This window comes from Heliangelus exortis, chromosome 8, assembly GCF_036169615.1.
Source record: "Heliangelus exortis chromosome 8, bHelExo1.hap1, whole genome shotgun sequence".
Lineage (NCBI taxonomy): Eukaryota > Metazoa > Chordata > Aves > Apodiformes > Trochilidae > Heliangelus > Heliangelus exortis.
This window is the reverse complement of record NC_092429.1, coordinates 6,829,354-6,843,683: the sequence shown is the minus strand read 5'-3', so window position 1 is coordinate 6,843,683 and position 14,330 is coordinate 6,829,354. Positions and strand designations below refer to the sequence as shown.

The following is a 14,330-nucleotide window of genomic DNA, read 5'->3' as shown; positions in this document are numbered from 1 at the left end:
CAGTGCTCATTCCACAGATAGGTTCTATGGTGTCCTTTAAATGTGATTTTTCTCCTTGCTTGGTCTGTTTGTAGCCAGATTTTAGAAGCTTACTATATTTCTTATGTTTTATTTGTGTGCTTAGCCCGTGTGTGTTTTAGTGTGTCTGTGATTTAAAGAAATTTAAAATGTATAGAATGTCATTTCAGAGCTTAGCAGTTTGAAGGGTGTATTTATACTTGCAAAAAACCCAACAAAACAACTTGTAGAGCATTTATCTGATTCCATATTTTTAAAAACCGTTTTGGTGGTTTGTAGCCAGGCTTGCTTTCTCTAGGAAAGAGCTAAGTGAGCTTGTAACATGGCCCATTCTAGCTTTATTCATTTTTTAGCTTGCAACTATACTGGGGGTTTGGTGTGTGAATTTTTTTTGTTTGTTTTTTTTACAAAGCGTATTTGGCTGTTGAAATGAATGTGTGAATGTTAAAATGAAATTATTCCTACATATGTAATACTTGGTTGCTTTAGTTGAAATGCATGTAAATTTAAGGTTAGTGGCAATTGTAGGATGCCATTGCTTGTTACTTTGGCCAAAACATGCTTTGTGAAAATAATTCCAAGTAAAAGGAAGAAATGAATGCTTCCTAACTTGTCAGAATTTTTAATAAAGTTGCCGTGGTCGGGAGAGGGTGAAATATTGCTGTTTGGAAGTGAAGTTTTGTTAGTTTGTCAGTGGCAGTGAGGGGAGGATTAATGAGTGTGCATTGTTAAGTTAAGCACGTTCCTTGCTAAGGCTGGGGAAGAAAAAAAAAAATCCTTTTAAATACCCAAAGTTTGCAGTCATTTTATTTCCTGTAGAGCTGGAGAATTACGAAGGAAGGTAGTGAAATAATTCTGAAATACTACTGTTGTTTGGGGGTGTTGGTTGGTAATTAGGTGTCTGCTGTGCCTTAGTGGCAGCGATATCAAATCCACTTCTAAAAATGTGGTTTTGAAAAAAAGGAAAAAACCTCATAGGGACGGGGAGGAAGGAGAGATGGGCTGATGATTAGAATCAATAGTACCTGAAAATAAATGCAGCTTTAAATGCGCGTCGAAGTGCTTTTGTTGTGCCTTTAAGCCTAGAGGCAGATCATTAAATATGCATTTCTCCGGAAAGCAACTGTCGAAAAAGATAAGGTAGTTAAAATACGCCGGACCTGGGAGCTTGGGCGTGCAGGAGGTAAGAAGATGTAGGCACTGAAGCATGGCCGAGGTACGGCATCGCTGCGGCCGAGGGCTCCTGTGCCGGTGGGGTGTGGGAAGAGGTGAAAAAAAATAATATATATATTTAAAAAAAAAGGAAAAAAAAAAAAATAGAGGGATGCGTGTTGTTTCTTCAACCGGGCCTTAATTACTAGACACAAGCAGCAGTTCAGAAATCTGGTCTCTGTTGTTGTAGAGGTCACGGAATCATTAACATTGTCAATCTGGCAGCGGCTAATTTCAATAGCACCTGATGTCGCAACGCCTCCCCCCCCCCCCATCCCTCCACCCCCCCCCACCCATCGCGGTGGCAGCGGCGGCCAATCAGCGCCCGGGCGCCGCTGACAGATGGCGCCATAAATGGCGGTCGCGGGGAGAGGCCGCCCGCCAGTGCCAGCAGGGCTGCGCGCCGCTCCGCCCGCCGCCGGGCCGCCGCGCCGGGACCGCCGGACCCTGCCGACGGGAAAACTGAGAAAAACACACCACCACCACCAACCATCACCATCACCACCACCGTATTTATTATATTATTATTATTCTTAATCGTAATTATTATTCTGCACAAACGTCTAGCACTGTGCTTTTGTGGATCTTTGAGAGAGAGAGAAAAAAAAAAATCTATATAATAATAATAATAATAAAAAAAAAATAAATCCCTGAAACCTTAGCAAATCTTGTAGAAGAGTTGAAGCCTTTCAAGACCCAATATTTGCCATTAAGAATGGTTATGGTAGGTATTAGTAGATTTAAAATCTGATTGTAGCGGGTTTTATGTAGAGGTAGATGTAGAAACTAACATAATACAGATTTTCCCCGAATCTGCATCATTCTCAGTGTGTGTTTTCACATGAATTTTAGTTTTCTGCTACTGATTTGTTTGTCCATGATCTCTCCCTTCCCCCCCCCCTCCTCTCTCTCTCTCTCCCCCTTTCTCGCTCTCTCTCTTTCATATTTAATGTGTGCGTATCCTTTAATAAAGGATGTACTTTGTCATTTTAAGGTAATTGCTATTTCTCTCAGAATAAAAGAAAAAGCTCATTTCTAATGCAAGGCTGGTATGTGGCTAACTGAAATGCAAAAGGAAGAAGAGGCTTTTTTTAAGTGGTTGGAGGTGTGTGTGTGGGGGGGGGAGTTAATTTCCACATTGACATTTTGGAGATACAAATGCAGAGCAAAAATCCTTGGGGGGGGTGCGGGGAAGAGGGGGGGGGGAGCTGGTGGTTTAAAAAAAAAAAAAAAAAAGCCTCGAGATTGGTAATTTTCTTTTGGTGGACTGCGCAATAGGTATGGTAATTTTAAAAGAGGGTGATTTATATGAGCTTCAGTAAATGCTGCATATTGTATTTCAAAGAGTTTCCTGTCATGACCTCATAAAAAGAGGAGGAGGCTTGTATGTGTTGCAGCGCCTTAGTATATGTCGATTTTGTTGCATCGTTGGGCAGCAGTGCTGTAAGAAGGAATGTCAGCTTTTACATAACGCTCTTTTTGCTTTTGACTCTGTGAGGGGCTGTAAGGGTCCATCTTTGTGATCACAGATGGAGTGGAATGGCTTGAAAATGGTAAGTGAACGGGGAGAGCCTGCTCGTGGGGTTTTGTCTCGCTTCTCGCGTGCCTCGCGAATTTCTTTTGTTCGGGGTGGCGGATTGTGAGTCATAAAATAAAATTAGAGAGCCTTTATATATATTTTTTTGTGGGATATGTCTGCCTATGTGTGTGTATATATATCTATATATCTATTTAATGTATCTAGCTGTGATGGCACTTCACGGCGTTTCCATTGAACGTTGCGTTTCAGTCGAGCGAGGATGGTCTCTGCTGACAGTCACGGTGTCATTGTACTGCATGTGCCTGGTGGATCAGGCAGCCGATGATGCCTTTTAATCTCCGTTTGTATTACACCAGCCTTAAATACAAACCTAATAATCGCCTCTAAAATACAGGTATTGCGTTTCCTACCGAGCCGGTGCTGTAGAGGATGGATGGATGGTTGGATGGAGGGATGGATGGATGGAAGGATGGAAGGAAGGGTGTGTTTTTTGTGTCGGGGTGGGGGCTGGGGAGAAGGGTGGTGGTGGGGAAGCTGTGTTGTTTTGTGCTTTTTGAAATGCCGGGAGAAAGTCAAAGCCATTTATGTGAAAAATAGTATTTCTATTTTTAGACTATATTCTCCTTGGCGGAGGAGCCCGGGCGTGCTTGGTCGTCTTGTCCCTTCTTTTGTGCTTTCCTTACAGATTGTGCAAAATGGCATGATCAGATACAACTGCTGGGGACGAGAGGGGCGACCCGGGTGGGGGCTGGGACCCAACCCGCACAATACCCATCCCTCTGCCAGCCCCGCGGGATGTTGGGGGGTGTGGGTGTCCCATGTCGTCTGTGTGTGTGTGTGTGTGTGTGTGTGTGTGTGTGTGTGTGTGTGTGTGTGTTCCCCCCCCCTTCCCAATCCTTTTCCCCTTAATTTAACGTTTTGCAGACTTTTGCTGCGGATATTTATTATAACCGGGGAAACAAAGCGACGGTCTTTTCCCATTCTTACAGGATTGTCTTTGTCTAGCTGCTTGTTTTGATGGGTGTAAAACAAATAAGATTAGACTGAGCAGCCGAACTGAAAGCGATAGCTGGGAGGAAAAGCCAATGAAAGGTTGCCGGGGAAACGAGCATAGGGGAAGCTGAGTGGGGGAGCAGGTGGCAATCATGTGGGAATACTGCAAACAGTGTAAAAAAAAAAAAAAAAAAAAAAAAATCTAAAAAAGAAAAAACAGGGGCTACCTCGATTATCTCTGCTGTTCTTTGTGGCAGTCACAACTTTAATTATTCTTTATAAATAGGTGTTAATTACATTTCTGGCTCAGGCTTACAGTGATTTCTAGAAATCTGGTTTTAAGCATCTGTTCTTTCTCCTCTGCAAAAGAGGGTTATCTTTCTTTTTTTTTTTTTTTTTTTTTTTTTTTCTTCCCCCTCCCTGCTGTGAAATTGTACGTGCAAAAAATTGCAAGGAATCCTGTGAGGCAGTATGAAAAAAAAAAAATGTAAATTATATTGAATGAAGTTGACAGAGGTATAATAGTGAACTCCCACAGCTGATAGCTTCTGCAAATCATTTCTTAGAATTTTCCAGCAAATGTCCCTATGAGAACAGTAGGTAGAATGAATTTACCCTAAGCAGTGATTTTGTGTTAAGTGATATTGGTATTTTTACAAAATCGGATGGTTATATGGCAGAATAATCAGTTCAGGAGAGTTCACCATATCCTAGGGTTTATGTGCTAAGTGGAATTTATGAAAATAATGAGATTATTCTCCTTTTAGTCTGCAGCCCCACCTTTAGCCACGGTCTATTATACATCTGCTGAAGGAATATCCACTGGCAGTGTCAGGTTCCTTGTGGCAACTTTACTTTTTAAACTGTGGCTGAATATTTTGCTAATTCTGGCTGGCTTATTGTAGTGGCAAACAATAATGAGAAATAGCAGAAGTGCATTGGTGCTAGGAGTGTTAAAAAAGCGTAGTAGGGTAGTAAGTGATAGACAGTAGCGTAAAAGATACAAAAATGTGGTTGCCCAGAAAATGCTTGTCTATCACAGATCAGGAGGCACAAGAGAAGCAGAGCAAGAATATAGAACACGCCTTTCTTTCTATCTTCAGATTATCAGATATTTTTACTTTCTTCCTTTCTCCCGTGCAGGGTTACTTTGCATGCAGATTCAAGCAGGCATGATGGTGCTTAGCTTAAAGAAAAATAGAAATTAAGTGCCCCTTATAATTTGCTTTGTTTTAAGTGTTGCTTCTGCTGCAGTCCTTTCTGTGAAGAAGAAATTGAATGGCCCTCTGAAAACTGCACTGCTTTACAATGTAGAGGGGGGAAAAATCTTGAGGGTGTGTGTGTGCATGTGTAAAAATCTGTATTTTACAGTCTGTGTATGTTCAGGGAGATGTATTCTGGCATGCATTGTAGTTGTATGTGAAAGTAAAATAATTTTTCTTCTGTCCAAAACAGAGATACAGTGTTCTAAATTTGTTAACTTAGTCATGACAATAAATAAGGGTGCCTTTTATTATACACAGCTGCATTGTTTGCTTTAAGAGTCATCAGCTACTGGTTACATTTTCATTTTCTGTTCAGTTTGGTCTTTCTACAAAGATTTAAAAATAATGTCATCCTTGTTTTATGGCGCACGTGTTCCTACCCTGATCTTCCTCTTTTGTTTTAAGATTATATTAATGAATACAGCCTGCATGTACATAGTGACATTTTCTTTTTGCATATAAAAGATGTCATTGTACATCCTCTTATAGAAAAATAGCTATTAAGTTGTTGAAATTTAAGTCAGACTGCTACAGATAAAAAAAAAAGATTAAAATGTTAAAACCTTTCTATTCAGACAAAAAGGCAGAGAAAGCGCAGTTGTCTTTATATACGATGATTTTCTTAAATGTCATTTTGGTGAATTACTTGGGAGAGAGGATGAAATTTTAGTACTGGGGATTGATGCAAGGTGAATATCAGCCATCAGTTTAAAATCAGATCCCCGTGTACTCTGCTGATCAGGTTCCCATGTTAGATACAGGGCTGCCTCTCCACTGTTGTCTGGCTTGGGTGCCTCCTTTGCCGCCTTCTTTATTAATTTTACCTTTTTGAGCTCTCTCAAAGTGAACCTGAGCTGTTGTGACAAAGGATGGTTACAATGAGCTAGAAGAGGTATACTTAAAAATCCCGTTTGAATGGGTTTGGAATAGTCTTCATCATCTTTATTTGGCCCTGTTAAATATTGTGACTCTATTGAAAGAAGAGTTGTGTTAATCTTACATATACTTAATGTCTTTTAAAAAAAAAAATATTTTCTAGATTACAGTGGGATTTTTTTTCTTCAACCTTCCTAGTTGGTATGCTGGGAGTGTACTAATTAAATGCAGGTTATTTTCTGTGTGTGATTGTCATAGTGTTGGTCCATAACCTAGAGCCACTCTGCACCCTGAGGTTTTTCAGAAGAAATAAAGCATGATTCTGTCCTGTATTCTGGCTGGGGAATTTGCTGTTTTCTTTGGGAACTTCTACTTCCAAAATAATCTCAGCAAACACCCCAGGCAAGAAATGGGCAGTGGCAGAGAATATTATAGTGAGAGGGAGAAAGATGCAGATAACAAATCCACTCATCTGTTCTGGCAATCTGTGTCCACTAGACAACTCATTTACATGCCTGGACATAGTAAAATGTACATTTGTCTGGGACAGCAGAGTGGATACAGTCCGATGCACTGGCAAATACTGCAATGCAGTATTTTTTTCAATGTCATTGGGGTTTTTGGGGAGAAGTGGGCACAAACAGCCCTCCTGCAAGTGAGGTAGTGTTAAAAAGTGTACCTCTCTAAAGGATAGGCCAGTTTTTGCAAAATTTGCTAATCTGATGGAAAGTCACCCCTCCCCCACTGCTCTTCTCTCCCTCTTTTTTTTTTTTTCTGAGTAGGATGGAGGAAGAGATGGGCATACATGTATTTTCATGTGTGTTCATGCATTGGGTATCTTCCCCTTCTCATCTGAATAGATGTTAAGACAAATGCTGTGATTTCTGTGAGAAGGGAAAAAAGGGCATTTGTGTAATGTAATACTTCCCTATTGTTCGTGTCCATGTCCAGTTGCCTTCAAGTAACTTTAAAAGGATAGCACATTTTACCATTTTCTAAAAAATCTTGTGGACAGCAGGGTAGCACTGCAGTTCTACAAGTACAACAGATTTAACCATGAGAAAGAAGTGTTTAATGGGAACCTCCACCCTTTAGCTTTTGCATTTGAGTACATTTAACCATTTGAGATAATGTAAAGTGAATATATTTGAGAAATGGATACTTGAAGACCTCTTGCTTTTGTTTTCCCAAATGATAAATCTTTACTTTCTAAAATACTGGAATATTTTAGATGCAGGGGGCTTTTGTAGGTCACTAGCTTTACAGCAAGAAAAAGAGGAGGGAGAGGAGGTCTCAATGTGTCAGAGGCAGTAATTGTCTAAAATTAGCCATCTAGAAAAGGCAGGAAAGGCTTGGAGGAAAGAAGGAGGCACAAATATGTGAAACAGCACCGTTCTAGTCAGGGAGATAATGAGTGATAAATTTGACCTGGTGCAGTGGTGTGATGCCCATTAATTTCTCAGAACCTCGACTTTGCAGGTTTGTTACTTTGTTGTTCACACCTTTAATTATAACCAGTTTTGGATGATAGCTTGCAGCACTGAAGATGAGACCTTTTGTTTGTTGTTTACTTTAAAGTATTCAGGCAGTTTGCAAAATAGCATTGGAACATCAGTGTTAGAAATGAAGTCCTCTCAGATGAGATTATAAGAATTTAATTCTTGCTACAACCTAACATTGTCTTATTTATAGCATTTACATTGCTTGCATAAATTTATTAAGATTTAGCTTGATAAAAACAGCTTTAGGTTTTTCATTTTCTGTAATGATAATCCATTTTTTCTCACTATACCCAAGTTCCTAGTGTGCTGTTGCTTTTCCAGGGCCCCAAAAAGTAGGGAGGAAGCAGAGAGTCTGTCTTGCCTATTGTTCTGCCCTTGATTGTGTTTTATGTGAGGACTTGCACCTCAGTGAGGAAGAAAAATCTGCAAAAAGAAATGCTCCAAACCAGTTAGGAATCCTTAAAGAACAGGACTAAAAGATAGCCTAAGAAAAAAACAAAAAACCAAACCAGGAAAAAAAGACAGGTAGACCTCTATGCATCCTTGCTGAAAATGGTTTAGTTGAACAGTAAAATAAAAGCCTGGCTTTGACTGTATTTAGAGTCAAGATGTATATAAAATTCTGTAGTACGCCTTTGTTGCTAAGGCACATTCAGTTGCGTCAGTGATGCTGTTGTGGTGGGAAATTGTATGTCCTTGAATTCTAAAAAAAAAAAAAAGCCAAACTTCATTTATTCTTTTAATATTAACTAAATTTTTTATTGCTATAAAAGCTTTTCTATTATGGTTGATATTTCTCCCAGTCTGGAGCCATGCGCCGGTATTCTTCAATCTTGGGGCATCCAGTATATTTGGCTTTTGATCATCCTGTAGCCTTGGGGAGGTAAAGGTGATATGATGATGTGTGGGGTTTTTCCAAAACAGATGCAAATGACTGTGGGAGGTAGTTCTGTCATTTGCAGTGCTTCAAGAAGGTTCCATCTTTAACGTGTCTCTGTCCACGTAAGTGGGTTTCGGTGTTGGCGGAGGGCAGCGATGCCACTTGAGCCTTTCCAGTAGCACAAAATCCTTCAGATCCAGCCACTCCACTGTGTACCTGAATACATTGGTTGAGGTGGGGAAGGAAAGCGAAACGGCTCCCACTGGTTTGAGTTTCCTGAGGGACGTTTGGTAAGAAGGTCCCATCTGACCCTTCATGTAGAGACCAGAAGATTGCTGCTAGAGCAGGTAACTGTGCTGTGCTTGGGCCCTCTGTGTTGTCCTGCAGTTGTCTGTGTGCTGGTTGGAGTGGCTGATTGCTTTTTCCAGAGCACTGGGGAGTATTTACTCCTAAGTTAAGAGCCGTTGAAAAGATTTTGTAGGGACATGAGGGATGGAGAAAGCTCGTCATCCTTAATTTTCTTCCCCTTACCAATTTGTTGTTATTGCATGCTGGAAAAGGAGTGAAGACAGCAATATTCCCAATTGATACTTGAGGGTAGATCTGACTCTTCTTGTAATATTATGGCTAATTGCCCAGCAAGGATGTGGAATTCCAGGAACTGACTCTGTCCTCTTTTCTTTCCCGGTACAGATCAGGACAACTGCCAGAAGTCCATGTTTCTCTACTGCTATTAAAAGCAAAACTGATAATTGTGACTTTGAGAATTACAATTTCTACCCTAAATGTCCTCACCAGATTTTTTACATGGGACATTTTTTTTGTTTAATTTGTGGATTAATTTAAACTCTGTCTATAGTTGCGTGCTTAAGGTGTGGGAAGTCAACCTAACCTGCCTGTGGTAGTTATGGTTTGAGAGCGCTGTAGTAAACCTCATGGGTTTATGAACCTTTCTAATGGGTTGAATGCTGATCTGGGAAGGAGACCATGCCTTGCCTTTTCTCAGTCCTTCCCAGCTGACATGGAGACTCCTATAGTCATCAGCAGTTTTATGTTAGGTAATAGAAAATTCACGACTCAACAGCGTGAAACAACCCATGATTTAAGTCTCTACACTGTGTCGAAGTGTTAACACATTCTGCATGTGGGATCAGAGATACTTGGGAGTTACTTGGTTTTGTACTTGATTGAAGGGTTTATAAATGTGTCTGTTAATTACTGTACTTGTTTTAATTTTCTGCTGGTCATCCTTGGTCTTCGAATGGTGGTCAGTGACTTTGTTGTACATAGAAGAAATTACGGGCGAAGACTCGTCCTGTTATTTCTGTAGAGCAGAAGGCACAGTCACGACACTGTAGAAATAATAATGCATGGAAACAAATGCTCCCTAAATAAAAATAGTTCTAGTACCGTTCCCTGTATATCTTTGTTCCAAATGAAGTTGCTGGCAGTAGATGAGTAGGGGGAAGCTGATTTTTAGCAGAAAGCGTGAATGCTGGAAATTCTTCCTAATGTGCATGTGCCAGCTATACTGTGGTAATGTTGCTGTCAGTTCCCTTCCTGTGAGAGCAGCTGTTCAGGGAATTAATCTCTTTGCTTGATGCAGAGGGTCCTGAAAAATTGAGTGCCTGAGTGCAGTGGTGGCCGTGGCCATTTTTTGTGTGGCCACTGATGGGAACCAACTCCGTGATCTAGTGCAGCAACATATTGTTCTTTAGACTAAGTGGGCCAGGACAAAAATTACCATTTTCTGTATTTCGTGTGCTCTGTGAGAGATTCCGGGAGTGCACGTCAGAATTTGACATGGTGTTTGATAATTTATAGAGCACAGTTTATATTTAACTGTAGACACGCTAATGTGCGGAAAAAGAGTAGTATATTTTTAGAATCCTTTTTTATTGTCTGTTCTTGTCATTACCCAACTACTGAAAGAAATGTTCACAAATGTAGATGCTCGCTGGGGTTGAAATTGAGTTTAGTCTCCATCGTTAAGTCTTTGCTCTGTGCAAAAATGAATGTTACTTGGGTGATGTTCTTGGTGGTTATCGAGGAGCTTTGCAGCCATATGTAGCCGTTGCAGCCACTGCAGGAGCCACGTTCTCATCCAGCATTTGGACACCAGACTGGACCAGAACACCTAGGCTGAATTACCCAGGGATCAGGGGTGCTTAGGTGATATTTTAGCTTTAATAGTGACGCAGCGTCACTTCTGTCACAGAATTCTCTGAGGTGAAACATAAATGTGGAATGGACCCACCTCTAAGTTTTAAGTCAGCCTGACTGCTGAGGATTTGGGGGAAAAGCCAGCCCACAGAGAAAGGACAGTAGCTTGGTTGTTTTGACTTTTTAAATACTCAGGTAAGCTGTTCTAGGACATTTTTGCCTAATAATCTTTAATTTTTCTGGTTTGCCTATTGGAATCTAATCAGTAATCTGATGTATAGGTTTTGGGACAGGACAGCTGGGGTGGCCGAGGTGCCACCCTGTCCTTAAGTGGTGGCCAAGGTCAGTGTGACCTCTACTTAATGCATTTGCAGAATTGTGTTAACCACGAGGTTGTTGTTATCAATACGGTTCACTCCTTCTTTTGGAGGAATTTTGAAGGATTTCTAATTTTTCTTTTGTTTTATGGGACTCGTCATTGTATAAGCACCTGGTGAATTTGAATATGGTTTCATTTAGAAATTTTAGAAATTTTCCTAATTGTAATAACGAGGGTGTTTTAGCCTGTGGAATGTTTTCCTTTCTTAGTACAGAGATTAATAGTTCTTATATACTGGATAAAATATTAGGATCTATTAGGTGGACTTGTGATAGGTGCATGCATATGTACTTCATATTTTGTTCTTTATTAATGAATAATTATCTATAGTAATGGTTCTTTGAGCTAAGCATAGGTGATTTTGTGAGATTGCTTGTATTTTTGAATGATTGAAGTATTTATTCCTTATACCATGCCTAAACTTACTCTGATTTGAGCTATTGTGTAGGTCTTCTATGAGACTATCAGAGTAAGCAGCTGTCTGTGCGGACTAGAAAGTCACTTTTAATCACTTTTTCACTAGAAATTTCTCAAGCTTCCAACTTGTATGATTTGTCCATGACCTTTAAGATGGTGATGGCCGTATTACTTTGGAGAAATTAATTGTAACTTTTCTACCATAGGCATATTACAGAAGGAAGAAGGTCTATATTTCATGAAATTAGTGCTATAAGCAATATTGGTGTGATACGGGGCTGGAGGCTTACAGATGCATTTTAGAAAAGCTGTAAATTTCTTTCTTACTCCTAATCCAGTTCCACTTTAAGAGAAATAACTTAATTTGCAGTAAGCTAACATTTCTAATGATGGAGATAAATGATGCTCAGCTCAGTCCTATTTTGGGGTCTGTCTCTTTAGACCTGCAAGCAGCAGTATCCATAGTGATGTTGCCAGTGGTTGAGAAGTACACATGTTGATTAGCATTTCCTAACTACATTTGCCAGTGTGTCCTCACTAAGGTCCTGTTGAGGACAAAGCCTTAAAGTACCTTGGTTGTGCCATGCTTTTGCTAAGCCATCCATTCCTGCCTGATGCAAGCCTGTCTTGGCATGAAAAATGCATGGGCAACATTTTCAGAAGAGGAACTTGTGGCTTAGGAGCTGAAAATCCTATTGCATTGAACATGAATGAATCATGATTTGGTTAAGGGCTTCTGAAAATGCTAGCTTTTGTTTCTAGAACTTCAGTAGGAAAAAAAAAAAAAAAAAGCAGAGGGGAGTTTGGATGTTCTGAGGCTTCAGAGTGCCTGCTCTCTCCTTGCTTTGCTTTGCCTTCTGGTAAGTAGATGTTCTTAGGATTCAGTATGGCTTGCAGTACAGCTTTCCCTGTCTAAACTCTCAGGTTGCAAATTATTCTAGATGTTTTTCATTTTAAGAAAATAATAAAGTGGAATTGTGACAGGTCTACAGCAGCTGAAGACTTGCAGCTGTCTGCTTCTTATATGAACATGTAGGTACCCGTGGGAATCTGTGTGTCAGTACACAGTGCAGTCAGTAATATAATTCAGTTATACATTAGTAATATGTAACTCAGTAATACAGTCAGAAAACTAAGCAAGAAGGTAGTGATCAGGAAACAAAACCGAGCAAAAAATAAAATTCGGAAAGTAGTTAAAAAAAATATTAAAAGACTTTGTCAATTTCCTTTGCTTTCATTTCAGTGTAATTTGGGGTTGTACGTCCTTTAGACTGAGGATCTGTCTTCAGTGTTCATCTCTACTGTGCTCTTGTATTGCTATTATTATCTAGTGTTCAGGCTTTTGAGAAACCCACTTCAATTCTTCAGGGCTGGCCTCGTAAACTTAATGATTTAGGTGGTATTTCTTTTATCACCCTGCTAGCAAAATTTTAAATATGGTCTTTGTTAGTTACTGTCTCTTTTAAAAGAAGGACAAGGCAGTCACTTGGAGTTCTCCTGCCTTCCTGGTATCTGCCTAATAAAATGCAATCTGTAGAGAAAGGGGATGTTTTTTCATCAGATTTTGGCTTGGAGCATCAATCAAAGATCTCATCTCATCTCTGGTTTGTTTTTCCAGAATCCTTTAGCCTTCATATGTGCCTTGAAAGAATAAGTAATAGATCCAGCTGAAAAGCCAGGAGGGAATATGGAGCCATCCAGCATGATGAAATAAAGTTCTTGTAAAATTTTAAGTACAAGTTGCCTGGTACAGATTTGACAGAAGTAGAAGGATGATTGAAGAAATATGTGTTCCTTCAGAAGGCAGAGCCCACATGTGTTGCTTTTGTTCAGGCTTAGAAACCATACAAACCTTTTAGTGGAGGCAGCAGGTGACCTCTGGGGATGTGGAGCCATTGATGGCCATGTCCCAGCACAGGATCAGGGCACCTCCCTGCCACCTGTCTTGTTTAAGATCTTTGGTGTGTGAGACTCAAGGGGTAGCAAAATGTTTTTAACCCGAGCTAATTGTGTAAACCATCTCAGAATGGGGAAGCATCCATTTTCCTCTCTGGGTGTTTTGGATGATGGTTTTTTCCAGAGCAGTGTTTGGATGCTGTGAAATCAAGGCTGTGTTCTCATGTGTCTTCGTATGTGAATTTTATTTAATGGCAGAAATTATTAAAAGCAAATTCTTGTGAAACTAGTCTACAGAAGGGGATAGATGGCTGGCTTTTTAGAAGTCAGTTCATTTTTATGAAAAAGGTGACCCTGATAGCAGCAGACTTGTGTCACCATCACCTATATTATACTGTTTTTTCCCACATACTGCTTCCTTGATTCTGTTGAGCACATTTACTGTAGACTTTGTTTGGAACACAGAAGAATAGAGCCAAAGACCTCTGAGGTGCATAGGCTGGACCAGAGATGGAAAATGAAGCCCCAGTAGAAGGTCAAAGAACCTTAGATACTGTGAGTTGAGGTAATATAGGTGCTAGAGCTATAACTATATTCTGCTTCTGGAAGAATGTTTGTATGCACAGCAGCTTCCCAGAAATGGTTGTGCATGGAAGTGCTTGACCATGTATCTCTCCACAATCCTCTGGGCTCTGTGTGCACTAATTGATCTTCTCCTCCAGTTTCTCATCCCCTGAGTACCTGCAGGAAGAGAGAGAGACCTTAAAGTGTGTGGTACAATGGCTTTGTTCTTCTGCATGGTTATTGGACATGTGGTTCTGAGAGTGGTTCTTAGTATCTTAGTACTTACTGGCTTTGAAATGGATGTGGCTTATTATGTTGTGTACTTTTCCCCCCTCCATTTTTTCCTTGAAATCAAATGCAAAATTGTAGAGTCTGTACTGCATGGGAACAGAAGACCTATTTATCTGAAGCTGTCAAAAGAAAAGCAGTTTGGTGCATCATAATGCTGCTTTGCTTTTTGACAAAGTTGTTAGGAGTAGTGACCTTATCACTGGGCCAGGTTTGAGGATATGGTGTTGTTATGAAGCTGTCACAGCTTACTGTATTACTTCAGCAGTTTGGCTTAGAATACTCTTCTCTGGTTTGATCTTTCTCTTCTGCAAAACTTAGAATAAAAATAGCAGGT

General features: G+C 40.2%; 1 protein-coding gene across 12 annotated transcripts in view; it reads left to right on the top strand.

Annotated features, from left to right (window-relative positions):
• The window catches only part of ELAVL4 (ELAV like RNA binding protein 4), an 81,313-nt gene that overhangs the window by 17,397 nt on the left and 49,586 nt on the right, over positions 1 to 14,330 (top strand). Inside the window, exon 1 of one of the 12 annotated variants that reach the window (XM_071750188.1) lies at positions 1,596 to 1,954. The exons of 6 other annotated variants lie outside the window; for them this stretch is intronic. In XM_071750188.1, the coding sequence (XP_071606289.1) occupies positions 1,946 to 1,954 (9 nt within the window). In that variant the 5' untranslated portion in view covers positions 1,596 to 1,945. Of the gene's footprint in view, positions 1 to 1,595; positions 1,955 to 2,619; positions 2,784 to 3,006; positions 3,165 to 14,330 lie in introns of those variants that run through there. 5 more of the 12 variants (XM_071750186.1, XM_071750187.1, XM_071750184.1 and 2 more) reach the window with 5 other exon arrangements.